This window comes from Aptenodytes patagonicus, chromosome 22, assembly GCF_965638725.1.
Source record: "Aptenodytes patagonicus chromosome 22, bAptPat1.pri.cur, whole genome shotgun sequence".
Taxonomy (NCBI): domain Eukaryota; kingdom Metazoa; phylum Chordata; class Aves; order Sphenisciformes; family Spheniscidae; genus Aptenodytes; species Aptenodytes patagonicus.
The window spans coordinates 5,949,157-5,977,000 of NC_134970.1; the positions used below are offsets into that span (position 1 = coordinate 5,949,157).

The following is a 27,844-nucleotide window of genomic DNA, read 5'->3' on the forward strand; positions in this document are numbered from 1 at the left end:
ACGACCCTTCCCATCACCCTGGCAGGCCCCACAGTCCCATCCGCTGGAGAACTAAAGGCAGTGGGAGGCGATGGTTTGGGCGATACCATTGCCCAAAGTGGATTTGGCCGCCGCAACCATGGGGTTGGCCCCACTGGTGGTCACTCAGCTCCCTGGACCTGTTCCACATCCCTCCCAGCACTGCTGGGTTGGGTTTGGCTTGCACCGTTGACATGGATGAGGACCCACGTTGGGTTCGGGTGCTGGGACCCCTCCAGGGCTCTGCAGAAACACAGTCGTGGCCGAGCACAAAACCCCCGAAGAAAGCCAGAAGCAGCGTTTGCTTTACAAGGCCGAGGTCTCCTGAGCCTAAACAGAGTCCTGGCCCTGAGGGACAAGCTTCTCCACAGCCAAGTGTCATGATGTGTGTCCCATCCGACCACCTTTGCCTTCCTGACCCAAATAACTAGTGCTAGAAGCATCCTCCAGTGACAGCAAAGCTTAAATGCTTCTGGGCTCAGCTCTCAGTCAACCCTGCCTTGTTCTCAGCCTTCATCCCCCTCTTTCCATCCATCCATCCCGGACCATAGCACCACATTGCCAATCCAACCAGTGCTCCAAGCTGTTGGGCACTTTGATCTCACCCTTTCTTGCTCCTGCCTGCTCCTTCCCATACCCCACATGAGCAGGTCCTCACACACCTTAAATCAGCTGACCCGGCCAGGCTGGGGGCCGGGGCAGGTGAAACAAATTGGTGGGAATCAAGAAATCTTGACAGCCCATCTGGTTTTCACGCGACCTGACCCCCCCAGCGCTCTCAGCGCTGTCACCTTTCATTCATCCTGACAGGTACAGAGATTGCCACCAGCCTGATCTCTTGAAGTCTTGACGTGCACAATCCCATGACAGAAATACAAGAGCTCCTGCTGATGTGCCTTTGGGGAAAGCAAAACTCTCTGCAAAGCCCTTGGTTGGGAGAGGTGGAAAACACATGGCGAGGAGGGGAAAAAACACCCCCTGCAATGCATGAAGGTGGCTCCTCGGGGTCAACCTCACCTCCCTTGGCTTCCTCCTGTTGTAAAGACAGCCAAGCATCGCCAACCCTTCAGCAAAACCACCCAAGGAAGAGCTGGTGGGATGTCTGCAACCCTTAACACCTACGTCGGTGTCCCGTGCCTCGGTTTCCCCCACCTGAAAGAGGAGCACTTTGTCCCTTGGTGGTGTCTCCTTGATGGGACCATGAGGGTAAGGACACATCCAGCACCCACCACCTTGAACACTGATGAGCCAGGGCATCCCGCGTACATACAGCGCCCATGCACGCTCCCATACCGCGTCCGTCCGTCCGTCCGTCCGTCCGAGCGGGTCTCACCCGGCGGCGGGGCTCACACGTACGTGTGAGCCCCGCCGCCGGGTGAGACCCGCTCGGACGGACGGACGGACGGACGCAGGACGGGAGCAACAGCAGTGAGAAAATAGAGCTCTCCTCCTCGCAGAGCCCCCGGGGACGGCTCCTTCCCCCCCCACCACCACCAGCAGCCACCGAAAAAAAAGCCGATTACTTTCAGGTGTCGGCCAGTTAATAAAATAAATCTTCCCCTTAAGGAAAGAGGAGGTTTGCAAGGGGAGATTTTTTTTTTTTTTCCCCTTTTTTCCAAAGGCTAAACACAAACCAGAAGGCAATGGACTCCGGCACGTTGGCTCCACTGTCCTTTCGGGACACAGTTGGAGACACTTGGCTTTATTTTTTTTCCCTTTGTTTCACCACCACCCCCCCCCCCAAAAAAAAAATCTTCCCTCATTTTTAGGGGCTGCTACGAATTTATCCCCAGTAATCACAAGGCGATGCCATCCCACCGGCTCGGCCCCAGGGAGTTACTTGCATCGTTGTTTGTTACGGACTCTCCGGAGAAAACTTTTCCTTTCCTTGCAATAAATTTTCCACTTACATTTTAAGGGAGGAAAATGTTTTCCGGTGCTTTTTCTGGCTCTCTGTCGGGAATGATTACTCCCAGATTTATTGGGATTTGCAAAGGAGGCGGTGATACCTGGGATCTCCGAAACTCGCCGGGATAATGATGCAGGCAGCACTTGTCAGCCTCAGATCTGATTTATGGAGCAAGATTTCGTCCATCCCGGTGCGTATAATTTACTGGGATCTGGAAGTGGCTCATTAGGGGATGAGATGAATAAATCCATCAATCCCCCGGGGAGGGGAAAAGCTTTGTTCAGCTCGAAAATCCCAAGGCGGGGTTTGGGGGTTTTCCTCGGTGGCAGCCGGACAGGGGAGCAGGGCCCTCGCCGGGGTAATTCGGCACCGGCGGCATGGCACGGGACCCGCAGCCGGCTGCTGGGATGGCTGAGCCCCAGCCTGGGGGGGGGGGGGTCAAATGAGCCCCCAAGGTGGGGGGAAGCATCTTGGGGCATCCTCGAGCACGGTGCGGGTCCTGCTCCCCCGGCGATAGCCGGGTGTGAATCGGGGGGGGGGGGGGGGGCGGTGCTGAGCCCCCCGGCGCGGCGTCGGGACCCGCTCCACAGATGCCGAACAAGCAGGAGAAGCTGGAGCCAAATGCATTTGCTCTTACAAAGCCGATTTCTGGAAGGGCTTGGATTTATTCCCGATCCCTCCTGGGATCAGAGGGTCGGTTCGGCCCTTTCTCACTGCACAGACAGAGGCTGGGCTAAACCCCCCCCCCCCCGCCCCCAGCACCCCAAAAACATGCCCCACATCACCTCCCTTTTGCTTCCCCCCCCCCCCCCCCCGCCCCCGTTTCCACCATTTTTCAGCCATTTTCCAGATAAAGACCAAACTCTGCCCGGGGTCACCCCGTGCAAACCCAGAACAACTGAGCCGACTGCGAAAGGCTCAGCCCAGCCCCGCACCGACGACGGGGAATAAACCCTCCAGGGGAATTAATTCCCCCCGCCGCGGAGCCGGCCAGGCTGTCGTACATCCTACGGGCAGCATAAATCTGCAACAACACCCAGCACCGAGTTACTCTGATTTACACCTATTTAAGCAGCTGCTGCGTTAATTCAGGGGCCGGATCCTGCTCCCGGTTACGTGTATGTTAAATCCAGAGTGACCCCACTTATTTAGTGCCGTTATTTCAGATTTACGCCACGTAACGGCGTTACTCTAAAATAAGAAACTCAAATTGACTCGAATCCTACCACTTCCCGGCAGAGCAAATCTGGAATAAATTCCTTTTAATCCCTAGATGTATTCCTGATTTTGCAATCGCTGTCGGATTTTTAGACCCGTTTGGCTCCCGGTTACATGTCTTTTACTGGGATTAATGCCATAAGCACACATGCAGCCCGGCATCGCCCCCCGAATCCCAGCCGCCGCCGGCTTGCTGCCGCTTCCAGGCTTCGTTTCAGCCCTTTTTTCTTTTCTAATATATCTATATCTATATATATTTGGAGCAGCTGGAAGGAAAAACAAAGCCTGAACTTGGCATCCCGAAGCACTTTCCAAAGCAGCCTGAAAATCCCCCCACACGGACGAAGTACAAATCTTTCCTTATTAAAGCGGAAAGCCGCCCGGCGTAACGGCGCGGCAGCGGGACGGCAATGGGAGAAGGGATCCGTCCCTCTGGCTGGGAACCGGCAACACAGGGCTCACGAGTCCCCTCTGCCTCCCGGCGTAAAATTGAGTTTATAGAGACCAAATTAACCGGTGGTGGAAATCCACCCCGCGGCCCTGACTGCAAGGACGGGGCCGGATCCTCGTTTAAAGCAGCCCGAGGGAATTAAGCTGATTTATTCCCGCAGCTCCTCTAAAGGCCACTCCATCTCCAAAGCACTTTACAAACACTTGGGTTTTTATTCAGCAGCTGCAAAAAACTGCTAGTTTTTACGTTGGTTTGGATCAAGTTGATTTTTTTTTTTTTTTTCGTTTTTCCTTTCTTTCCCCCTAATCTATCGCCACGAGATGCAAATGAAAACAAAAGCGATGGGGCTTGGCTTTCCCACCGGGTTTAATCCCGTCCGCAGCCCCGCAGTTTGTTTTCATGGGTTTTGTTCCCTCGATTGTTATTGCTATCATTAATTTACGGCACGCTTCGACACCGAAGGCTGCTCTGAAGCGAGCGCTGGCAAGCAGCGCCAGGACAAAACCAGTAACTCAGAGATTTCAATAACCAAAAAAAAAACCCCCTAAAAATTGCCAAAAAAAAAATTGCAATTTCAACAAATTCATTATTCTCCAGAAAAAATTCCCCCCCCCCCCCGTCGCCAGCGCTGAGGGTGTCCACGTGTTATTGCAGCAGACGTGCGTCCCTCCTCGCTACGTCCCCGGGGCTCTAACCCAGCTCCGCAGGGCTGTACGTGTAGACGATACGACCGTAACATATCTGTAGAAATTTAGGTATTTATACAATTATGTGGGCGCGATTTCCACACGCTCATCTGTACCTCTCTGCAATCTAGAGGCAAACTTAGACGATTTTAGTGTCCACGTGCTGGTAACGTGAACCGATACAGAAAAACACTGTATCGGTGTGCAAAATTATAATACACATTTGCATGGGATTAAATTATCAGCGCATATAGCTGGACGGCTATGAATATGCATGTGTACATAAATGTCCATGCATATATAAATGTCCGTGCGTATATAAATATGCATGCACATATAAATATGCATGGCTATATAAATATGCATGGCTACATAAATATATATGCACGCGTGTAAAGCACGTGCGTGACACAGAGGCTGTCGCCTGCCCTTGTGAGTCGTTATTACACATGGGTGGATGTTTATGATGTTTGTGCTTTGCTTTTGTGAGACCTGGAAACGTGGAGCGTTTTCTACGTCGTCAGCCTCATTAAATAACAAATCTGGCCCCGGCTCGGCGGACCCGATGGGTTTCCGGCAGGGTCAGACCGAGGGGCTCCGTCTCCCACTCGCTAACGCGAAACAGGGTTGCAATCAGCAAGGGAGATTTCCCCAGGTGAATTAATAAAGTCGTTTTTCCTGCCGTCAGCGCGCACATTCCTGAGCGAGATCGAACCGTAGCTTGGGATGAAGCTCTCCACTGAGTTCGGGCATTAGGAGCTGGAGGATTTTCTGGGATATTTGGGAGGCAGAGAGGGATGTGCAGACGGACAAGGGCTGAGGACTGAACCCGTGATAGCTCTGCAGCTTTAGCAAAAAAAAAAAAAAAAAGACCCGTAAGCAAGGGCACAGATTCCCTTTGCCGCTCAGGGCTGAGATTATTGTCCCTGCACGACAGAGAGATGCAGGGACGTGCCCAAGACAAACTAGAAGACCATGCTGGCACCCAACAAGGGGTGTAAACCAGCCAGGGATGAATCTCCCCTGGGGATTAGGAGAAGGTCCTCGCTGTGGGGCGCAGAGCCTGGAGGATCCCAGGCTGGGGACACAAGCAGAAGCAGCCAGCGTGGCCAGCTGAGTCCCACATCTTCCTCGGGCAAGGGAAGAACCTCACGGGCTTCCCCAAAATGCACGTCCTTGCAAAGACGTCTAGAGGGAATGGCCTTCGTTGTATTGTCCCAGCTCCTTTTGTCCCCACGTGGTGTTTCTCCAGGCTGAGGACCTGGCCTGGGCATGGAGAGAAGCAGTAGAGCTGGAGAAGAGCCTCCAAGCCCTGGTCCAAGCTTGGTCAGCAGTCAGCCAACACAGCTGGGGATGCTACAGGCTGGAGGGGGCTTTGGTGTCTAATAGCGTCATCAGGAGGACAGTTGTCCCCAGACTCTGTCCCTTCCGCCTTGACCCTGAAGCTCATGTGCCAGAGCCACGTTGAGCTGAGCTGCCTCCCTGCTTTCCAGAGGAAGCCATAGCTTTTTCTCAGCAGGCTCCCAGGCACGGGCTTTCTTCCCAAACTGCAGATCGCAGAGGAAAAAATGATAAAAAAATCACCCCCCCCTGAGAAAAAGCCCATGGGCTGGACCACGACCGCTGGTCCTCATCTACGCTGCCCGCTGCTCGACCTCCAGGCTGGGAGGGAAAGCACGTCCTCCGAGAAGGAGAAGCCCGTTCCCAGTCCTGTGCATTAGGCACTGCTCCGTGCCTCGCCAGCATTTCCAAGGCTCTGGATAACGTTGCAAAGTCTTGGCTGCGCAGGGACGTTCGTACAAACCACAGAGCTATGCAAACCCTCCCGGCCTCCTGCCGAGCTCTTCAGTGACATCTCCTGATCCCAGGGGCGGCGAGGCAGCTCTATGGGATGGTTTGAGACTGTTGGGAAAGCCAATGGGATGCAAAGAGGGGGAAAAAAGATTCCTCCTCCCAGCAAGCAAGCGAGAAACCGAAAACAGAGAACATTTGCCCACAGAGCATCCCGCTGGAGTCCTCCCGCCGCACTTGGTGGCTTTCTTGCCGTGGCTCATTTGGTGGCAGAGGCAATTAAAACGGGGCCACAAAAGGTCGTTTCAATCCAAGAACCGACCCAGCGGCACTTCCCCTTGCAGAGATGTCGGAGTCGGACGCCGTGACATTGTGAAAAGTTTCTCCTGGAAGCTTTTCAGCCGAGGAGTTTGTTGGGATCATCCTTTGCCCACAAATAATCTGGTGCGTGGCAAACGAACCCCAGCGAGCCCCGGGAGCACCACGGGGACCTCCCTGCCCCGGTCAGTCCCATACTGGCGCCCATCCATGGTGCCCTAAGAAGAGGCACCCACCTTGGTCTCCCCCAGCAGCCTTTGCCCCTGATCTCAAAGCTCCCAACACATCCATCCAGCAAGCCAGGAGGATGAGGCACCCTGGTCTGGCTCTACGCACAAGAAAACCCAGGGCAGAGGGTCGGTGGCAGGTTCAGAAGGAGACCCCAGGAGTCCTGGTCCTCAGCCCCGCTGAGGTCCCCCCGTTTGGAGGGACCAAACCCCTGAGCAGCTCCACAAACCGACACCCACCCCACAAATATCCAAAAGATCTCACAAACCTCTCCCCCTGCTGCCTTCAGCTCCCAAATACCCCAAATCCCAGAGACCAAACGCCTTCCCAAGACCTCTTCCACCTGCCCAGGAGGGACCCAGCGATGGCTCCAGCCTGGAAAACCAGCACATCCCAAACCAGCCTGCCCGTCCCCCTCCACACCACTGGCACACATGGATAGACTCATCCCCCTGCTATTAAAATCCTTTAAATGCCAGCAGTAAAACTGGGAGAGGTACGTTGAAACTAATAAGCCTTTACGGGAGTTATGCTATGTTTGATAATATTTAATGACTTGTTGCGTGCCAGAGGACTTGTAGTCCCTATTTAGCAATAATTTACAACACGCAGCGAGCTGTGGACAGTCAGACAGGGTAAATCTCGGCAGCTCCAGCTGCTGCAAAGGGAAGGCGTCGGGGAACGCTGCGGGATGCGGGATGCAGAGGGAGCCGTCGTGGGCCGGCGGGTGGGTGAGGAGGGAGCGCCAGCTCTTGCTCAGATTTCCCCCGGCTACCCAGGGAATCCGAAATGGATGGGTATTGCCCTCTCCCTAACAATACAAGCGGGCGGAGGGAGCACCGCACGCTCAGACCCCCGTTTGCAGAGCCAGCCCCTCGCAGGATTCGCTGCCAGAATAAGTTTGAGCCCAGGATCACAACCCAGCCACTGTTTTTCCTGCAAATACAGTTTCCCTAACCAGGGACTGGAAAATTCAGCCGTGATTTATACCACACACCACAAACCCGGCACTCCTGCAATAACACCGGTTTTTGCAACGACCCGACAGCACCGTATCAATCCTGCAACTGCTGCCAAGACATAGGGGTTGCATTATATTTTTATCATAAGCTCTTTGAAAAAAGATTGTCTGGTGGTTCCAGATTTGCACCATGTCTGGGGATAACAAAGTACTGCCCCAGCACCGCTGATAAAAGCGATACCACGCTGCATAATGTTATTTAATGGTCAGCGTTATCCTGTTGTTCCGCTATTTAACATCACACATCTGTGATCTGCCTGGTCCTTCTCCGCCTCTTTTTGCTGCTCCCATGCAGTTCATCCCCTGCCCTGCAGCCCCGATACCTGCAGGTTATTTTTTCCTAGACCTGGAGCAAGGAGCGGTGCCCTAGGATGAGTTAAAAGCCGCGGTCTGTGTTGTGCGTAGGGGAAAACAGCAAACGGAGACGTAAAACGTCGCCCTTCAGCCCAGATATCTGCTCATTTCTCCGTGCCCGTTGTTTAATCCCCTCTCTCTTTGACACCGAGCCTTTGAATCGCCAAACCTGCCCCCTCATTTTGCACACAAACACCCCCAAAGCTGTATAACACACACACCCCCCCTCCACCAAGCCAAACGCCCGGCCCCGGGGAACAGCCGCAGCGGCTCCAAAGCAGATGGATGCAGAGGAGCGAAAAAGGGAGGAGAGAGGGTGAAAAAACAAGTAAGTCCAGGCAAGCTCTGATCCGCTCCGCTCCGACACCGGCGCCCATTGCGAAAGCCAAAGCCAGGCTGCTGGGATGGGGGGGACCCCAATCCTGGGGCGTGGGACCAGCGGCAGGGACACGTGGGGAGCAGGATAGGACCTCCTCGGTGCTGGGAGCAACCACCGCCCATACCAGCAGAGCCCAGCGCCTGCTCCAAGGGCGGACACGGCACGGTGGGATCCCGGATCCCGTGTCCCAGGGTCACGACCATCCCTGAACCGACCTGCCCAGGCCTCAGCCCCGGCCTTGGGGAGGGAAAGGCTGCAAATGGGTTCAGTACAGCTTGGGAAGGGGGAAAAAAAACCCAGAGGGTGCCTGAAAAATGGAAGTTTCTCCCCCTGCCTGGGATTTTGAGCTGCTCGTAGCAGTTGGGGATGAAGCTTGAAATCAAGGAAGGGCCCTGGGCATTTCCTGTAGCTGGGAGACACTGGGAGCGCTGGGAGGGGAGGAGCGGGGCTCCCCCCACGGCCCCCTGCCTTGAGGATGGAGGGGGACTGCCGCTCTGGTCCGACCCACTCGGGAAAGGGACCTTGGGGCTGGGGGGGGGGGGTTGGAAATTGGGATTAGAGGGTTAACGAAGTGGATGGGAGGACGCACGTGACTGGCTGTGGAGTGGGGGAAGTGGGCTGGGGTGTGCGAGTGGGTGTGGGTGTGTATGGGGGGGGGGGGGGGTGTGCTTGGCGATCCCTCCCTTCACATCACCACCAACCCCCCTCCTCCCCGGCCCCCCGCACAAAATCCGCTCCCCGCCGGCCGCCCCCCGTTCCCTCCAACCTGCCGGCATGGAGGCACCGGGCTGCCCGGCCTTTCCCCCGCCTCGCCGGGCTGGAGAACCCCCCCCGGGGCTCCCCCGGGCTCCCACCGCCTTCACGGTCGGTCCAGCGGGACCGCCGCCGCTCAGCCCCCGCCCGGCCCGCTGCCCGCCGGACAAGGCAGAGTCCCGGTACCTGGGGGTCGCCAGCCCGGGCCCCCTCGCCGTGGCCGTCAATGGGAAGCCCTTCTACCCGGCCGGGGCTGCAGGTACCGGGGCGAGCGGCGGGTGGATGGGGGGAGCCGGGGCCGCCAACCCTCTCCCCGGCCCCTTCTGCTTCTCTTTCCTCCTCTCTACTCCCGCCCGGGGGGCCTGATCCTGCCGCTGCCCTCGGTGTCTGCCGGGACCCCCAGCCCTGACATACACACACACCCCCCCCAGAGCGTCCTATCGCCGACACGCTCCCCCCCGGCTTCACCGAGGCGGCCTCTGTCGCGATATGGCCCCGTCGGAGCGGAGACGGCCAGGGCATCCCCAGACGGGAGCCGGAGAGCCGGCAAGGGCCGGGCCGGTGCTCCCGTGTGTCGGGCAGCCGGGACCGTGTCGCGACAGAGACCGAGGTCTCCGGGATCGTTCCCGCCCTCCAGAAACGGGGTGGGGGGGGAGAGGGAGAAGAGGCGGTGGGAGAGACCCGGCCCCGCTGCCGCGACGGCGGGGACCGGCCCGGGCCCGCCTCGCCCCGGGCGGAGGAGCGGCGGGTCCCGCCGGGGCTGGAGCCCGTTACGGGGGACGGAGCCCGTTGCCGGGGACGGGGAACGGCCCCGTCCCTCGGAGGAGGCTGAAAAAGGCGCGTCCAGCCGCCGCCTCCCGTGCCCGGGCCTCACCGGGCAGGACCGGCGGGAGCAACCAGCGCACCGGCCGGCCGGGCCCGGGGCTCCGGGCCCGGGCAGCGCCGTCGGCTCCCGACCCGGTAGGCCGGGCCGCGGTGCACGGCTCCGGGGCTTGCAGAGCACGGGGTTCCCGGTTCCCCGGTGCACAGCTCCGGGACTCCCGGGGCACACCGCTCCCCGGTGCTTGGCTCCCGGGGCTCCCGGCCGCTGCCCGCCGGGGCTCCGCAACCCTCTTCCAGGCTCGGGCAGGACGAGGCGCTTCCCCGGGGCTCTCCCCATCCCTTCCACCGGCCGAGCAACACCCGCCGCTCCCTCGCACTTTCTCTCCAGGCCGGGACCGTCGGGGGCTCCGGCCGGGGCTGACCGGGCTCAGTCCCGTCCCTCCGGGGCTCCCCGGTCCCACGGGCTTTTTATTCCACCCCCCACCCCCGCTTCGCTTTAATATAAGAAGAAAAAGGCAGCGCCGCGGGTGTAATGGGAACCAGGTGGGGCCTGGCAAAGCCACCCCGCTCCCGGCCGGGGGGAACAGGTAGAAAAAGCCCCGGGGACACCGGGCCGGTCCCCTCCACCGCGCTTACCTGCTCCCGGTGCGGCGGCGGGGGGGGGGGGGGGGGGGGGGTAGGGATGCCGCCGTCCCCGGGGGGTGGCTTTCACTGGCGGCTGCGGTGTCTCCCCCCGGTTCCCGGGAGCCCTTTCCGTGCCCCCGTCCCTTCGCTAATGATCCCTTTGAGTTCTCCTTTCCCCTCCCGGTTAACCCAAGACTTGTACAGCTGTTCCCCAGCTGCTGACTTCCCCAGCGCCGCCAAATCTTTCAGGGGGTGTCAGTTTAGGAAGGAGGGGGGGAAAATATCTATATCTTCCTTTTTTCCCATCCTCTTTGTCCCCCTGCGACGCTGTGTTTATTTAGCTACGCGCCCGTATCCTGCTCCCTTCCTGCCTTCTCCTTCTTTCTGGCCATTTATTTATTTGTCTCCAACGCCGAAACCCGCCGGTCGCTCGGAAATGCGGCGCATTGCCTTTGAAAAGGGGGAAAAACCCCAAACCCAACCGCTTTGTACAGCGGGATTTTTTAATTTCGGTCATTTTTCCTTATTTTCGGTCACGTTTGGGTTTTTTGCCTTCGCTCCGCTCCTTGGTGGGTGCTTTTTATCATTAAACCTCCCCCCCGGCCTGGCGGCTAAGCCCTTCGGAGGACAAAGCGAGGAGGAAACGGCAATTTGGCCTCATCCCTTCGCTGTTACGCACCGCCAGGCACATAGACAGGTCGGTACGGAGAGGGACGGGGAGCAATCGCCCCCCCAAACCCCCTCCCAGATAACATTTTCCCATTAATTCGAAGCAGCTGGACCTCGGCTCTCGGCTGCGCGCCGTAACCCCCAAATTGCCTTAATTAGGAAACAACCAAAAATCAAAACCGAAAGTCCGGAAAAGGCCACGCCAGGGGCTGGTTCGGGGGGTGCGGAGCCCCGGGTGGGTCCGCAGGGATGGGGACCCTGTACCCCACTCCACCGGGATGTGATGGTTAATGGGCTGGGAAGGAGGATCCATCCCGAAGGAGGCGATTTCCCCCCTTGCCGGCCCCGAGCGCTGCGCCGTGCCCAAGGCCCGGCCGTGGGCCTGATCCTGCCCTTCCGAGGGGGCCGGTGGTCTCCACCTGCAGCAAGGCCAAGTCTCTGGAGATGGTGCTTGGGGTGGGAGTGAAATTAGGGCAAAACCCAGCATTTTCAGGTCATCTCCTTCCTGGGTGAAGTCCCTGTGTCCCCCCAGCTCCTGGGGTCTCCAAGCTGTCCCCACCATCCACTAAGTGTGTCCCCCCCCCGTTCTCCCTTTGCCGGTTCAGCTCCTCGGGGTCCCAGCAGCACCCGGCATCGGCTGGAGCCACTGAGCTCCACATGTCCCCGCGCGGGGACAAACAACCCTCCCGGGGGACAAAGGTGACCTCCGAAACGCATGGCAGTGACTTATCTCCTTGAACCCATTTCATGAGACGCCCCAGAGACGCCGCAACAGTGAGGGGAAGGGGGGAACCCCCAAATACTTTGCGCTCTGGCCCCCCAGCCCCGTGGGAGGGTGGGGAAGGGGAGCTCTTCTCGAGCAAAAAACGGCGGTTTTATTTTTCACTCCTTTCCAAATGGTTTCCTGAGAGTTACAGCTACAGGGAAATGCTGGCCCGGGGGCAGGCAGAGGCTCCCCTTGAACCGAGCTCAAGCGCGGGGGTCTGGATACGGCCCAGCGCCGGGGCGGGCTGGGGTTACTGGTGGATCCGATATCTCTGCCCCGGGCGCAGCCGAGCAGGGCGGAGGCGTCAGCCCGTGCTGGAAGGGAGCGGGAGGAGAGGGACGAGGAGAGCTGAGCAAAACCCTGTCTGCAACATGATCCCGTCCTCGCCTTCTCTGTCCCCCCTCGCCCACCCCGCATCCCTTGGTAGCAGCATCCAAGAGAGTCCCCAGGCAGAAGCCCCAGCTGCGGGTCCCCAAGCACCCACCGCTCCAGCCAGGCTTCCCTCCCACACCTTCAGGGAGCAGCACCAGCCCGCAGCTCCCCCGGGGAGCGGAGATTTTGCCCTCCCCAGTGATGGATTTGACCTGCTGTGTGCCCGTGCCGAGCCCCTTTCTCCTGGGACTGTACCCCCACATCCCCCTGGGGTGACTGTGCCTGGGGGCCTTGGGTCCTGCAGGGACAAGGAGGGCAGGTTTGGGGCTGCGGGCACGGAGGGCTCTTGGCTTCATTAACACCATTAACCCCACTCCATCTTGTGCCTCTCCCCCTGCCAGGCGGCGAGAAGGGATGCAAAGGCAGGTACCAGGCGGTGCCCGCAGCCTGCCGGGCCCCCCTGAAAGCCCCAGGGGAGCTGGGGTGCCCGCTGGCAGCACCCCTGGGCAGCCTATGGGAGCACGGGGTCCCCGAGCTCCCCGATCCCCTGGGAACGAGCAAGAGCAAGAGCAAGAAGCGGAGGAACAGGACGACCTTCAGCACCTTCCAGCTGGAGGAGCTGGAGAAGGTCTTCCAGAAGACGCATTACCCCGACGTCTACGCCCGCGAGCAGCTGGCACTGCGGACGGACCTGACCGAAGCCAGGGTGCAGGTACGGGCAGGGGTCCCTGGCTCCCGTAGGGATGGGCACGGCCGCCCCGGGTGGTGCTGGGCGGAGTTGGAGGATGCTTTCCCCTCCCTCCACAGGGTGATGCTGAGTTAGAAGCTGTTGTTCCCAGGAGGGTTATGCTAAGCCCCAGAGGGGAAATCCCAGCCCAAGCGCTCGCTTCACCCACCGCCACGGGGTGTGGGTGCCGGTTGCCTCTCCGAGCTCTCTCCAGTTCTCCCCTTGTCCCCTCTCTGCAACACCCAGGGGGTGGGAGGAGCCAAAATTTGGGAGGTCATTGCCAACCTCTCCCCCCGCAGCATCCCCCAACGTGATCCCCCCCCCGTGCATCCATCATTCCCAGCCTCCCCCAACTCAGCTCCCTCCAGCCCAGGACTAGCAGCGATGGAGCTGCCATCCCAGGAGAGGGGTCCCCGGGGACTCAGCGCGGATGGGGCTGGGGGCGGTGCATCCCAGGACGTGGGGCAGGATGAGGCCCTCCCTCCTCTGCCCCAGCTCCTCTGGCATCATGCCTGCGTCAGGGCAGCGAGCTCCTTCCAGAGGCGTCTCCGTGTGGTTTGAGGCTCCCGGCGGGAAGAGGCGCTTGGAGGGGGCACCTGGCGGGGAGGAAAGCGAAGGCGGGTGGTTAACGAAGCGAGCAGGGAGCACCCATGGGGTGCAGGGTGCCTTGAGCCACCGAGTCCTGGATGCTGCCCTCCCCGTGGGACAGGAGCTAGGGACAAGGCACAGGCAGGGGACGCGCACCCCGAGCCTGCAAGCACCCCACACCCGCCGTGGCCTCCGAGCCATCTCTGAGCCCTGATTTGGGGTGGATTTAGATGAAATTACCTGTAACCGTGAGAGCCGCCTGGTGAGCATCCCGGTACCGCCTCCTCCGCTCCGGGAGATGCTGCTGGAGCCGTCATCGCCCCAGCCAGCTCCGGTCCCCAGCCCCAGCCAGCAGCATGGAGGGGACGTGTGGGTGGGTCATCGTGACCACGCAGGACCCGAAGAGCCTCATCCTGCATCAAAACCTGGGGTAAATGAAGCCCAGAAGCACAAGGGAGAGAAAAGGACCGTGCACGGAGCAGGACTGCTTATTTTCCAAGAGGGATAAGAGAGATTTCTGCTCTTGGTAGAGAAAAAGGCTGGCGAGCTGAAACAGGGCTGTGCACCAGGGCAGCTTTCTCTGTTCATCTCCAGTTTACTGGGATGCTGGGGCATCGTCTTAGGGCTCTTTTCCTGCCGGGAAGATGAGCGTGGATCGGGGCAGAGGGCTGCCCATCTCGTCCCGGGCGGGCAGGGGTCCCCTGGGCCTCAGCCCCCTTCTCCATCCCCCAGGTCTGGTTCCAGAACCGACGGGCCAAGTGGCGGAAACGGGAACGTTACGGGAAAATCCAGGAGGTGAGAGATGCCGCCACGGCTCCCTGCCCCAGCCCTGTGCCCCACGCCCCCCCCCCCCCCCCAGGGCAGGGGTCCCGTCCCATTGCACCCAGGGTCCTCGCGGGGTGACCCACATCACCCATTTTTGCCCCTTCTCTCCCACGGGCCCTGCGGTTCCATCCACCTTTGGGAAAAGCACGTGGCCCCCTTCGGGGAAAAGGGGGAAAGACGCGGCATCACGTTTTGCCACACGCAGGAAGATGCTGCTTTATGTCCCCCTCCATCTCCCGTGGGAACGTGCCCTTTGGGGCAGGTTTTTGGGGTCCTCCCCCCCACAAAGAAACCCCTTTAGCTGCCCCACATCCATCAGTGCTTCCTGCCCCCCTTTTCTGCAAAACTGCCGCCTTTTTCCACGTTGAGAAACGTAAAAATAATTGAAAACTCGGCTTCACGCGCACCCCTGATGCCGAACTCTCCCACGGCCGCCCTGCACGGCTGGGGGGCGGAGGAAGATTTCAATCAATCAGGATTCAACCCCCCCCCCCCCCCCCCCCCCAGGGAATTAAAATAAAGCAAAGGCATCCATCGCTTTGCACCTTGTGGGTGGGTGGGATCCAAGGGGGGGGGGGTGATGTGGTCCCCACCCACATCTGGCCTCCCCCCGCTTCACTTTTGGCTTTTATTTTGTTTGTTTTTGGTTCTTTCTTCCAGCTGCAGAACAACCTGTGGCCGAGCTCTGGCCCCGGGAGCCCTGCGGGGCTCCTGTCCCCCGAGAGCATCCCGTCCCCCTGCATGACTTCGTACCCCCACGCTCACAGCAACATCGCCGGCTTCATGGGCATCCCCGCTTCTCCCAGCCCCCACCCCGGCATCAACAGCCTCTACTCCCTGCACGGCCTCCCCCCCCCGGCCCTGGGCACCCACCCCTTCCAGCTGGCACCCGAACACGACTACAAGTCGCCCACCCTGGTGCCGCTGAGGATGAAGAGCAAAGAGGCGACCAGCAGCCTGCTGAACTGGGCTACGTGATTTCCCCCCCTCCCCCAGGGAGGGACGTGGACCATTTGCCCCCCCACCCCCTGCCCGGAGCGCATCCTTTCCTCCCCAGCACCAGGGTTTGGGAGCGGGTTGGTGGGGTCACCCTTACCCCCCTCCCTGTGCACCCCGATCTCCGTGAGCTTCCTGCATCCCACCCTGCTCCATCACGCTGCTGTCGCCCCCCCCCCCCCCGGCTGAGGCGGGGGGGTCAAAGGGTCACCCCCAAACCCAGCCCGCCCCAAGAGCGGCTCCCAAAAAACCTGAGCCCCTCCAAGCACCTTCAGAGAATGGAATTTGATGGAGACACCCGATGGTTTGCAGGGGGGTCACAGCCTCTTGGCCCCCCTGCCTGCATCCCCCCCTGCCTGCATCCCCCCTGCCCGACCTGGGGGGCCCCAGCCTTGGGTATGGCTGGGGAGGGGACTGTGCTGGTTTGGGGTGCCAGGGGAGCACCATGGCAGGGGGCACCAGATTGTTTTGGGGGTAGCGCTCCCCCAAAAGCTGAAATTGGGCCCCCCCCCAGTCCAGCCAGCAATGGCAGAAATTGGGTTCTTCGTGTCCCAGTCCAACCATACTGGGAAGACCCACGCAAGCTGGGACGGCTGCTGGTACTTGGGGGGGGGGGGGGGGGGGGGGGGCGTTACTGAGGGCAGAGCAAAACCCCCAGCCACATTCAAGGAGCCCTGGAAGCCCCCAAACCCCCCACCCCTTTCTGCTCCCCCTCGGAGGGGAAATAAGATTCAGGACAACCCCCCGGCACAGTCACCAGCTCCTGCAACGCACGGAGTCCCCCAGGACAGGCAATGAACCGGTACGGGGTGGGGGGCTGCAGGGCTAAAGACACCTAAAGGCCCCTGTGGGGTCACCCGTAGCCACCTCACGCCTGTTACCCCTCAGATCGATAAGGTGGGGAGGTGCTTTAATCCCAGCGGGTGGGACCCCCATCCCTGGTGTCATCCCCAGCTGCTCCAGCTGGGGTGTTGGGGGCATAAGTGGTCAATTTGGAGGGTTTTCCCCGTTTTGGGGGCCTGCAGGAAGCCCGTTAGTGGTGGTACCTGTATGGCCAGTCCCGGGGGGGTTTCACCTCATCGCATCCGACGTGCTTCATCTGCTCCGGGGGTCTCAGGGCGCACCGCGAGTCCCTCCAAGCACCAGGTCGCAGCAGCTTGTCCCATCCCGTCCTCCAGCCAGCGTGACCCCCCCCCCCCCCAACCGCAGGCAAACGGCCCAAATCAAGTCACCAACGGGATCCCCCCTTGCTCCCGCTCACCCCATCGCCAGGAGATGCTGTTACACCCCCAAGGGCCCCCTCGTGCCAAAAAATATCCAGAAAGTGCGACGCCGGCCTGCCTCCAGCTCCTGGTCTCCTGCATCCTGATGCTGGGGGCGGGGGGGGGGGGGGGGGGGAACCTCGGTTGGGCACCATGGACCCCCTCGGCGAGGCACCCAACCTGCCAGTCCAGCCCGATTTGGGCCACAAAACAAGTTTTCCAGCCAAAGGGAGCCCAAACGCCCCAAGACCTGTGCGGGTGGTGTTCCTCACACACCAGGCTTGGCACCCCTGGCACAGCCTGGCCACGGTGGGTGCCCCCCCCGGGAGGCAGCCCGCTGCCCGGCAGTGCACCCAGTGGGTGCCCACCCTCACCTGGGACATCTCGCGCCCTGGCTCTCGTCAGCCCCCCTTCCCACCGGCGGGGATTTTGTTATTCATTTATAAACAATAAAACACATTTTTAGTAAGTTAGTTATGGCTCCGGCAGCGCTATAAAAGCCGCGGTCTGTGATCACCCGGCACAGCTGGGGAACATTTTGGAGCAGGCGGAGGGGAGCGAGGTGTGCTGGAGAGCTCGGCTCGGCTGACACCTCATCTGTTCCCCAGGCCGGCTCCTGCACCAGGACAGGGTTTGGGGGGGCCGGGCTGGGTGCTGGGGGCACCCAAGGGGAAGGAAAGCACCCTGGGGGAGCCCAGTATGCTTTGCAAACGCGTGCGTCACCCATTGCAAATGTGACAGTGGTGGTTGCGCACATACACACACCCCCCAGGCCAGATCCTGCTCAGGACACGTCCCCCCTGATCCGTGCTGTCCATGGGGGGGGACGACGAGGTCAGGGTGCAGCACTGGGGACCTTAGAGGGATCGCCGGGCTCCGGCTCAATGTCACCACCCATCCCTTGCCCATGGCTATGAGGGAGGAGGACAGGGCGGGTCCCACAGCCAGTCTCATGGCCGCACGGTCTGGGGACTTAAGGGCATCTTAACCATCGAGGCCGAGCAGCGTGGCTTCTCTGATGTCTACCAAGGGCTGAGTTTGCTGTCTCCTGCCTCCAGAGCCGGTGGGGTGGTCGCCGGGGCAGGGGCTGAGCATCCCCAAGGCTGGGTGGGGAGCGGGGGGCAGGAACAGAGCACAGCCCCTACAATTTGTGCCACCCCGACGCACCCCAACGTCGCACGCCACCTCTCCCTCCAGAAAGTTGCCTCGAGCCCCAGAGCAGGGGACGGCAGCCGCGGTCACTGCTGGAGCACCACGGGCTCGGCCCTGACGCACCCCGGCAGGCGACGGGGAGTAAACGGGGGCTGCCCCAGCCTCCCTCTGCCCACAACCGCCACCACCCTCGGGCAGGGAAGCAAACAGCCTCCTCCGCCCCTGCCCTGCCTCTCCCCCCACCCCTCAAACCAGGGGCGAGTCTCCCAGGATCTCACTCACCCGAGCTGGCCAGGGCTGCTGCTGCCGCTCTGCCAGGGAAACCGAGGCACAGCAAGGTGTAAGGGTCTCTGGTCAAGGCCAGGCTCGGGGGACGGTGGGTTCGATGCCCGGCTCCTCTGCTGGGGGCAGGGGCTAAGAAAATCCCAGTGACACCACCATGCCGGTGTCGGAAATCCCAGGGCAGAACTCAGGAGGGTTCAGGGAAAGGGACAGGCAAACGCCTGCTTGAACCTGCCCGCACCCTCCCGAGGTCACCGGCTCCCCCAAGCCAAGAGATCTGGTCGCAAGGTAAGTATTAAATCTTTCGGCGACAGGTAATCCACTCCCAGTGGGACTTGAGGAGTGAGTGGGGTCAAGGACACGAGACAACGAACCCCGTGCACCAGCTCAGCCCCATCCCTGGGTTCATCCGCTGCCGCTTCCCGGGGCAGGAGGGATGGGGACGCAGACAGAGCCCAGACACGCTCGGGTCAGAGATATCGCGAAATATATATATTTATATGTACAGCTCATCCACCCCACCCAGCGGGGCGAGGGAAGACTGCAGTCTCCAGCCCTCCCCAGCCCGTCGGCAAGAGGTCAGCCCCTCAACACCCCCCCTCCCCGCCATCGCCCTTCCCAGCGCCCCTGACCCTGCCGCCGTGTCCCCAGGCAGGGTCCGGGCAGGGGGACAGACTGTTTTGCTGCCACAGCAGCCTCTGCTCCCCGTGTCCCGCCGCAGCGCCGAAGGGGGCCTCACCCGGCTTTGCCCCGCTCCCCGCACCGCCACCTGCTCCCCCCTTTTGGCTCCGGCTGGTGGGGGGCAGGAGGAGGGTGATGGCGCCGCTGCCTCCGAAAGCATTGACCAGGGGCTCGCACAGGTCCCCCCCACCCAACGGGAAACTCCCAGGGCACTGTGGCCTCCACCAAGCCTTCACCCTCAGCTCGGGCTTGAGTCTGGCACAGCCTGGAAGGAGGCAGAGGGGCAGGACAGCGTCTCGGCGAGGACCCCACAGCTCCAGCCTCTTCCCAAGCCCACCAAAGGGGGTCCAGGCACCCGCAGACCCCCCCCAAAGCCTCGCTCCCGGCAGCGGGCCGGCCTCGAGATCTCCCCAAAGCACCCCCTTTCCTGCCTCCCCGTCGTCCGTCACTGCAGCAGCTCCTCCCAGGAGATGGGTCGGGAGAAGACCTCCCGCTCCAGCCACAGGTCATAGTTGACCTGGAAATCCTCGGGCAGGTCCACGCGCTGGCCCAGCACGCTCTGCAGGCAGTTGTCCACGGGCAGAAAATCGGGGTTGCTGTGCGCCCGGTCGTAGCGACGCGAGTTGAAGCGCTCAATGCTGGCGCGCAGGGCGCACTCCTCCGCCTGGAAGTCCCAGGGCCGGGCATCCAGGTCTGGGGAGAGGGAAGAGGGATGTCAGAGGGGAGCTGGGGGCCCTTCAGCCAGCCCAAATCCCTCAGGAAAGGTCTTTGCAGGTCCTTACAAAGAGCAACACGCAGGGCGCAGAGCAGGCAGCCACCAACGGCTCCAACACCGGCCACTGCCAGCCCTTTCCCCCTCCCCTCACCCCAGACTTAAGGGCTGCGCAAGCCCTAAAGCAGCAAAGGAGCATATCTGGGCACAGCCATGTCACTGCATGGAGCAGGAAGGACAGCGGGCAACGGGACGCTCTGCAGCCGCTGCGAAAGACGTACCGTTGCCGTAAGCCCAGTCGTCGTTGAGACGGTGCCGCACTTTCTGGTAGATGGCCGACATGGTCTTCATGTTGCTTTTCCTCCACTGCCGGCCCAGGTACTTGGTCTGTACCTTGAGCAGCTTCAGCACGTAGAGCTGCATCATGGCCTGCTTCACCTTCAGCGCCCGCTTTAGGATGGGTGCTGACTTGAACACCACCAGCATCTGTGGGGAACAGCCCCCCCGGCAGCCGGGGACAGAGGGGTGACATGGCTGGGATGGGTACACGGGTACCTCCCGTCGCACACATGCCAACCCCCTCCCCTCCAGCACACACAAGCCTTTCTCCGCAGCGTGTGCTCTCCCTCACCCCTTCCACCCACCCTCCCTCGCCCAGCCGCTCCCCAGCGAGGTCTGGGGTGCAGCACAAAGGGCACCCCAAGGTACCCACAGTCCCCTCACCCAGTCCAGGCGCCCTGTGACAGCCCAGTCCGGCTGGGCTGAGCCCCAGCGGGTTCCCCGACCCTCACCATGGTGCGGGAGTGCTTCCACTTGGTCAGCTTGTTCAGGATGCGCAAGAGGTTGATGCAGGAGAAGAGGTTCCTCCAGCAAAACTGGTTGTTGTCTCCTGCTTCCTGCAGGAAAGCAGAGGCAGGGGTCAGGCAAGAGATCGGAGCGGGGACGAGGAGAGGCTGTTCTGGTCTGAGGACCCTTGCCCAAAGGGGTACAGCACAGGATGCACGCAGGAGACGCCTGCCAGCCCCATGCACCCCCCAAAGCCCCAGCAGCACCAGGGGCTGAGCGCAGGAGTGCTGAGGGCGCCAGGGCTGGGTGCTGGAGCCCTACTGCCTTCCTGCACCCATGATCCCCCCACTGGGAAGCACCCCAAGGTGCCAGGACCTGGCAGAGAAGGGAGCGACTCACCAGGCTCTCTGCCGTCAGCTCCGGCAGCTCGTGCACCACGCAGTACGGGTAGTCCAGGACGGAAATGCTGCAGGAAGGAGAGGGGGTGTCGTGCTGATCCTACCTGGCCTGGGGGCAACGCAGCCCCACACCTCCCACCCACCCACCAGCTGCAGCCGGGCACTTCCCTGGGTCTGCCTGCGCCGGAGCCATGGCCGGGGAGGGATCACAGAGGGGCAAAGCGAGCAAGGACCCCCTCCCCACACCCAGCAGGGATGCGGGCGGACACTCCCCTCCACTACCTGTTCTTGGCAGTGATGTAGGACATGATGTTCTGGTTGAAGAACTTCAGGATGAGCGGGATGCAGTTGGCGAAGACCAGATGTTGGGCCATGTACTCAAACTGGGGAGAAAGGCGGGCGAATGGGGACCCATCCTGGGTCCTGCCCATCCCCAGAGCCCCGTGCAGGCCAGCCGGACCCTGGCCCGCCTCACCTGGTAGATGTGATTCAGCTTGAAGTGCTTGAGCAGGAGGAGCAGCACGGCGGAAATGGCTTTGACGATGATCTCCTTGTGCCGATTGACATCCACCCCTAGCTTCATGCTCTGCAGCACTGTGGTCCTGGGGGACACAGAGGGATCCTTGGGCTGGGGCACTGTCTGCACCCAGCCAGCCCCGGAGGTGTCGGCGGACAGTCCTGCCACCCCCTGGGCTCTCAGCAGCCACCTACAGCCAGCTCCTGCAGCAACGCACAGTTCCTGGCACACCACCGAGCAGAAGATGGTCAGATCACCCAGGAGGCGCAAGCACAGCCCCAGCCCAAACCGTGCCACCCTGCCTGGCTTCCTCCCGTCCCCGCTTCCCTTCCCACCGCCAGCCAGCACCTCTGCTCGCCCTCCGCGGTCACTCACGGCATCTCCTCCGGCAAGACGTCTGCCAGGATATTGATGGAGTCCGTCTTGGCTTTGGAGGTGGGGGCTGCGGCAAGGAGGATCTTCAGCAGAGCAATCTGGGGAGAAGGGAGAGGTGGAAAAGGGGATGGGAGGGGGGGGACTGGCCACAGGCCCCCCCTCCCCACCGCAGGAGGGAGTAACAGGGATGTATATGTGGGGAGGGAAGAAATCCTGGGGGGCATCACTGGAAAGGGCCCCCTCCACTGAGCCCAGGGGACCCCCAGTGCTCCCCAGCTCACCATGTACTGTGGCAGGCTTGGCAGGAGGCCCTGGTACAGGATCTCCGCAGGGACTTGCTCCACTTCTTCTTCCCCCTGGTGCCAGGAGAGACCAGAAAACCTCATACCAGGAGCTGCCACCAGCGCCGTGGGCCTGGCTCAGCCCCAGGCTCTCCGACCCCAAGGGCAGGATACCCCCAGCTCCTGCCCGAAACCTCTCCGCACACCCCACCCTCTGCCCCAGAGAAACTGCTCCTCCCTCCCCAGCGGAGCAAACCCCCAGCCCCGTCGACAGCTAAAAGGCCTGGCGGGACTGAGTGCCCCCAGCTCGGGAGCTTCGTCCCATCCTCATCCCCACACTCACCCCGGAAAGCGGGGAGCGCAGGTACTCGTCCTCCATGTGCACTTGCACCTCTGCGATCGACGTGTACTTGTGCTGCACGGGGACAGAGCAGGGGTTCACACCGCACCCTCTCGCCCCCATCGATGCCACCAGCCCCAACCTGGTCCCATCATCTTTTGAAGTCCCTCCCCGTTATTCCTGTCCCAGCGGTGACCGACGTTGATGGGCAGGGTGGTGGCTGCCGGCCTCACCTCTGGGACAACCCCAGTAAGAAAGGGATGAAGCCAGTGAGGAAAGGGGTTCAGCCAGCCTGGGAGAGCAGGGATGGGACGAAAACTTAAGGCCGCTTCCATCACAGGGCTGAGCAAGTGGGAGAGGGCTCAGCAAAACACCACCGGCCCTGACCCGTGGATCGGTGCAGGGGGATGGGGAAGGGGCACCCACACAACGGCAGGGGTTGGAGGAATTCGTCAATGTACTCACCAGCTTCAGGGTCCGGATGCTCTCGTGGATGGGCCTGGGCAAGCCCACCACGGTGTTGGTGTCACTAGAGAGAAGCGAAAGAGCCGGGCTGGGGGGAGGCAGGAGCAAACCTGAGCCACCCCCACGGGCGGGTCAGAGACCACCACCCTGAGAAGAAGCCAGCGAGCTCAGGACTTCTCTGCTACCAAGCAGAGGGCAACAGCAGCCCCCACACTAGCAGCCTCTACCACAGCCCCCCCAGATCGGCAGCCCCCCAGGCTGGCTCTGCGGGAACCCACCTGCCCAGAGTGTAGCCGATGAACTTGCTGCGGCTGGACTCCAGGAACATCTCAATGTCCTTCTCTCTGCAGCAAAGGGACAAGGGGAAGAGTCGCGTCTTGCTGTCCGCCTGGGTACACCACAGCCCCAGGCACAGGGTGTCAGGAAAAGCCTCGCGGGCAGATAAAGGAGATGGTGCTGAGTCCACTCCACCAAGAGAGCAGCCACCAAAGTGACCATCAGATCGACCACCCCACCTTCCCCACACCCCTGCCGGAGTTCTCAATGTTCAACAGCCTCCGTTTTCCTCAACCCGCTCCTGCTCTCCCCGCGGCCTGGCCCAAGGTCAGCCCCACGGACTCACCGGACCTTGGGGGCCCAGGGCAGCCCCTTGGGGCAGGTGATACGGTCGCTGGGGGGATGCTGGGTGGGGGGAGGCATCACTTCATCCCGTTCGAGGGGGAAGGTCTCTCCCTCCAGGCTGTTGTCGTCATCGTTTTCCTCCTCTTCCTCACGGGAGTCATCAGCTTTGTAAGGGTCCCGCTCGTTAAAGGCATCAAGGTTATCCTGCTTAATCAGGGCCTGGAGAGAGAAGAGCAGGCAGGTGTCCCTGGGGACAAGTTGCTCCAAGGGCAGTGTCCAGACCCCATCCGTCCCCTCGTTAATGTCACCGTCCCCAGCTCCCTGCGCCGGCCTCACCTTGTGCTCCCGCCGGCCTCGCTTCTGCTGCTGCTCGATCAGATCGGAGGCGGACGCGGGCGGGGAGGCAGCTCGCATGTTGCGGATCACTTTAATGCTGTCCTCTGGGAGCGGCGGGAGGCCCAGGATCTCCCGCTTCTCCGCCTTCATGCTCTGGAGCTCCTCAAAGCCCCCCAGGGTGCACTGCAACGGAGACCATGGCACCCTGAGCACGGGGGACTCCTCGACACACGGCACCGGGGGCTTCTCCACCTGCCCTCCCCAATTCCACTCTCCAGGTGTCCCAAATCCTTCCCCAGGGTGCAAAACAAGAGCTGCCTGTGCCCGCACTGCTCTTGTCCTTGTGAGAGGCAGAAGGGACAGGAGGGTGTTCAGGCATCCACAATCGAAGCGTCTGGGCCTTTTCTTTCATGCAGACCCCAGTCGGGGACCTTGCTTTGGGTCTGTCCTTGCTATCCAGCTCCAGACACCGATATCCAATGCTCCCCTATGGGGTGAAACCTGGAGGTGGGTTTAATAGGGTGCAAACTACTCGGCTGAACGCCAGAAAAAGAGGATGGAGCAATTACAGCCAGCTCAGAGGGCAGAACTTCCTTCCCCTGCCAAATGTCAAACCGCAAGACGCGTGTTGGCACGCCCCACGGCCTCTCCTTACCAGCACAGTTTTCCAGAGCAACAGCAGCACCTTCTTCATGGGGAAGTGCGGAGCGTGGCCACTGCAGAATTTGGTCACCATCCCAAAGAGCATGACGGAGAAGGGCTCGTTGTTGTACAGGGGGGCTCCTGGAACCACATGGCAGCGATCGCCAGGCATTCCTCGTCCCTGTCCTCACCCCAACCGCCAGCACCACCAGCCCCTTCGCCCTCCCACGGCCTCTGCAGTCTGGCACCCCCCCCCGATCTCCGAGATCCTCATCTCACCCCAGACAGCTCCTCTCTTCCTTTCCAAGGCCTTGTACCCACCATAACTTCTTACCTCTGTGTCGAGAGGAAAAAACAGCCCCAATATTCAATTTTCTTTCCCCAGGGAGAGAGCACCCAAGACAGCAGAAAAGGCTGGCTGGCTTCCTCTGCTCATCCCCCTTTGCCCCACCGGCAAGGTTCAGCCTAGCAGAAACCAACCCAGTGCTGCCAGTCCCTATTAACTGAGGCCTAGAGGCAAACCCCACCTCACTCTCTCGCTCTTCAGGCCTGGAAACCTCCGTCCCATCAACCCCCAAGGGCCTGGTCCTCACCCAGCTCTGCTCGGAAGGTCTGTCTCATGCTCTTCCACTCGGGCTTGTCCCCCTCGGCCTCCTGCCGAACAGTCTCCACGATCAGGTACATGATGTTCAGCAGCACCCTGCAAAAAGCAGAAGGTCAGGCGAATCACCAGAGGTTGGGATGAGTTATGGAGGCACCACCGGCACCCAGGGCTCTGGGGGGAGGCTGGATCAGCCCAGATCACAGCCGGCCTCCACACCAGGGGACCAGAGCCCAGGCGCTGGGGAAAAATAGTCTCTGCAAGTCAAAGCAGGAAAAAAAAAAATTGCTTTCCCATACTTTACTGCTTTCATGTCCCCGACCAGCCACGTGCCTGCTCTGCAGGCTGAGCACAAGGGACATTTACTGGCTGAGCAGACCTGAGTGCACCTGACGATGCTCACGGAGCCGGGGCAGAAGCTGGGACAGCCCTGGGACACCCTCTGGTGCCTGCTGGCCTGTCTCAGCCCACGAAAAAAAAAAAAACAGCAAACACGGGGTCCCCCTCTCACCCCCAGAGCATCCCCTCCTCCCAAGCCCTGCTCCGTACCTCAGGTCCGTGCTGTCAGCCAGGGAGATGGCCGGCTTTCTCACGGCACTGCTGCAAGCCGCGCTGTTACTGCGGAGGGAAAACAGCCTCAGAGGGGCCTTTGGGGACATTTTAACTCTGCCACGAGCAACCCACATGCCAGAGCCAAACCCTGGAATAGATATTGCTGCAACGAGTCCCCTGCTCACAGTGCAATCAAGGGAGGAGGAACAGACCCATCTCTATTTGCTGCCAGGCAGCATGGCTTATAGTGAATTTCTGTATAAATCAGGTATAATCCTACATTACATATCCACCCAGAACAACGGGAGTCATTCCAGTGGCTGCAGGAATAGGATTAGAGATAGAGAGACCAGGAACGGAACTGCCACGAACTGGAAAAACTCCTGCCGAGGAGCCCCAGAGCCATTTCTGAAGTGCTTTCCCCCAGTACTCACTCAATCTCCATGTTCAGCAGCTCCACCAAAGCGTTGAACGTCCCCACTTCCAGCAAGAGGAAGATGTTATACCTCATCCATGCCTGCACCTCGGCCTCGGAGCCGCACTCCCCAAACGTGCCTGGAACGATACCCTCGCTGGATCCCATCTCCGCAGGGATCCTGAGGCCCTCCCACACAGCCAGAGAACTTTGCAGGGGGAATGAAAAACAGAGCTTTAATTTTAAGGCAAAAAGTCGGATGCAGAGGGCGGAACTGCCCTCCTGCGGGTAACGCAGCCCAGGTCTGGCAGAGCCAGGATAGTACGGGGAAGTTGGCCAAATTTTGGACCAAACTCCTATAAACTGTCTGGCTCCCACGAGAATTCGCCTCCTTCCAGACATCCCAGGTGAAATCAAAAATGCAAGGAAAGAAAACGATTTTCAATATTTTAAATCGATAGCCTCCGATCCATTACCCGGCTTTAGCAATGGGGAAACTTAAGGGCGCAGAGGCCTGGTGTCACCTTGGGCAACGTAAAGGATGGCTCGGGCAACCTTCAGCCTCTTCTCCCGCGCAGTGACCTCCAGCCCGTCGAGAAGCCGCATGGCGTGAGTGCGGTGCTGGTTCTTGTCCAGCTCCGTCCATTTCTTGTCCCGCACTGAAAAGCCAAAGCAGGCAGGCTGAGGGCAGGGGGCACCTCTGCCTGCCCTGGACACAAACGTCACGGGAACAGCTCAAAAGGATTCAGCATGATGGAAAACAGGGCTGCCCCCAGGGAACACCGTGCTCCTGGGAGTAACCCCCAGGCGTGTGTGATCGGCCCGGACGGCCCGTCTCCTGCCTTCCGTCAGACGACTAGATGAATCACACCCATCTCAACCGGCGCTGGCAGCTGATGGGAAATGAGCTGGATGCTCTTGCTGCTGCCAGTATGTTCCGGCACAGCCGTCCTGGCGCCGAAGAACCACCTCGGACACCAACATCAGCAAACGCTGAACGCGCTGGAGGCAGCGAGCTGCGCTCCGGGGCCAGCCCACGCACAGTAACGAGGTCTCCAGTAAAAACCACGTGAAGATCGTCAGTGCACGGCTTGAGCTTTCTGACGCAGCATTAATGCATCAATCCCCCCCGTCTCCTTCGGGAGATCCCTGTCCCTCCCCAGAGGTGCGAGATGTTCAAGAGAATGGTCTTACCATGGATCCTGAAGTCCTCCTCGAAGCACTTGCGGTTGAGCAGGAACTCCGGCCCTTCCGTGTAGCTGTAGAGCTCTGCCGAAAGAGCACAGAGGAAAATCTCCAACAACCTGCACCGAGCCGTCGGAGAAAGCTGCAGCTTGGCCACGTTAACGGCAGTTTTATCCAAGATGAGGGAAATGCAAAAAACACACCCAGCATAAGGCTAAAAAAATTAATTACATGATATCGCTCCCCTTTTAACGTGAATAAGGTGTTTAAAGACAGTAATAGAGTGATATTGGAGTTGACAGAGCTCCTTCCATCACTACCAGGAAAGAAAATCATGGCTGATTAATTGATCCGTCAAGAGGAGTTTCTTACCAGAGAGCTCCGCTGCCCATTTGTCGGTATCTGCATATTCAAACTCCAGATCTGGGGACTCCGAATAGCCCTGAAAGCAGAGGAAGAATTCAGTTACGTTACAGCGTTTTTCAGGAAAACCGAAATCCCCAAGACGTTCGCAATTCACCTCATCCTCCCGCGAATCCAGGATTGTATCTTCCGTTTAAGAGACCAAAAATGCACCCGCAGCAACGTAAATGTTACCAAGGCAACTCCTACCCACCTCCTGCATCTCCATCCCAGCTCCGCCGCACTCAGCCACGCTGCGCTTCGCTGGTGGGCAGCCCCTGCCACTGCACCACCTCTAAAACACCCCGGGAGCCCCAAAAGGCC

General features: G+C 60.4%; 2 protein-coding genes across 2 annotated transcripts in view; one reads left to right on the plus strand and one right to left on the minus strand.

The window, feature by feature from the left end:
* The first annotated feature begins 9,049 nt into the window (after positions 1-9,049).
* Positions 9,050-15,497, plus strand: ALX3 (ALX homeobox 3). The gene is made up of 4 exons (XM_076358188.1): positions 9,050-9,385; positions 12,781-13,091; positions 14,427-14,489; positions 15,180-15,497. The coding sequence occupies exons 1-4, from the start codon at positions 9,148-9,150 to the stop codon at positions 15,495-15,497; spliced, it is 930 nt and encodes a 309-aa protein (XP_076214303.1). The 5' UTR covers positions 9,050-9,147.
* A 3,320-nt stretch (positions 15,498-18,817) lies between these two features.
* The window catches only part of STRIP1 (striatin interacting protein 1), a 10,652-nt gene continuing 1,625 nt past the window's right edge, over positions 18,818-27,844 (minus strand). The window contains exons 2-21 of the mRNA XM_076358069.1: positions 27,491-27,560; positions 27,128-27,202; positions 26,458-26,592; positions 25,953-26,073; positions 25,516-25,584; positions 24,959-25,065; positions 24,379-24,506; positions 23,724-23,906; positions 23,389-23,606; positions 23,045-23,110; positions 22,767-22,830; positions 22,305-22,376; positions 21,962-22,036; positions 21,681-21,778; positions 21,264-21,390; positions 21,071-21,171; positions 20,790-20,856; positions 20,396-20,500; positions 19,886-20,090; positions 18,818-19,585 (exon numbers count right to left, since the gene is read on the minus strand). Coding sequence (XP_076214184.1) covers positions 19,338-19,585; positions 19,886-20,090; positions 20,396-20,500; positions 20,790-20,856; positions 21,071-21,171; positions 21,264-21,390; positions 21,681-21,778; positions 21,962-22,036; positions 22,305-22,376; positions 22,767-22,830; positions 23,045-23,110; positions 23,389-23,606; positions 23,724-23,906; positions 24,379-24,506; positions 24,959-25,065; positions 25,516-25,584; positions 25,953-26,073; positions 26,458-26,592; positions 27,128-27,202; positions 27,491-27,560 — 2,334 coding nt within the window. The 3' untranslated portion in view covers positions 18,818-19,337. The remainder of the gene's footprint in view (positions 19,586-19,885; positions 20,091-20,395; positions 20,501-20,789; positions 20,857-21,070; positions 21,172-21,263; positions 21,391-21,680; positions 21,779-21,961; positions 22,037-22,304; positions 22,377-22,766; positions 22,831-23,044; positions 23,111-23,388; positions 23,607-23,723; positions 23,907-24,378; positions 24,507-24,958; positions 25,066-25,515; positions 25,585-25,952; positions 26,074-26,457; positions 26,593-27,127; positions 27,203-27,490; positions 27,561-27,844) is intronic.

Bases quoted from the DNA above. Each gene is read 5' to 3' on its own strand.
- ALX3 (XM_076358188.1), top strand. From the start codon at position 9,148: ATGGAGGCACCGGGCTGCCCGGCCTTTCCCCCGCCTCGCCGGGCTGGA. The intron at 9,386-12,780 runs GTACCGGGGCGA...TCCCCCTGCCAG, and splicing joins CTACCCGGCCGGGGCTGCAG to GCGGCGAGAAGGGATGCAAA. The intron at 13,092-14,426 runs GTACGGGCAGGG...TCCATCCCCCAG, and splicing joins TGACCGAAGCCAGGGTGCAG to GTCTGGTTCCAGAACCGACG.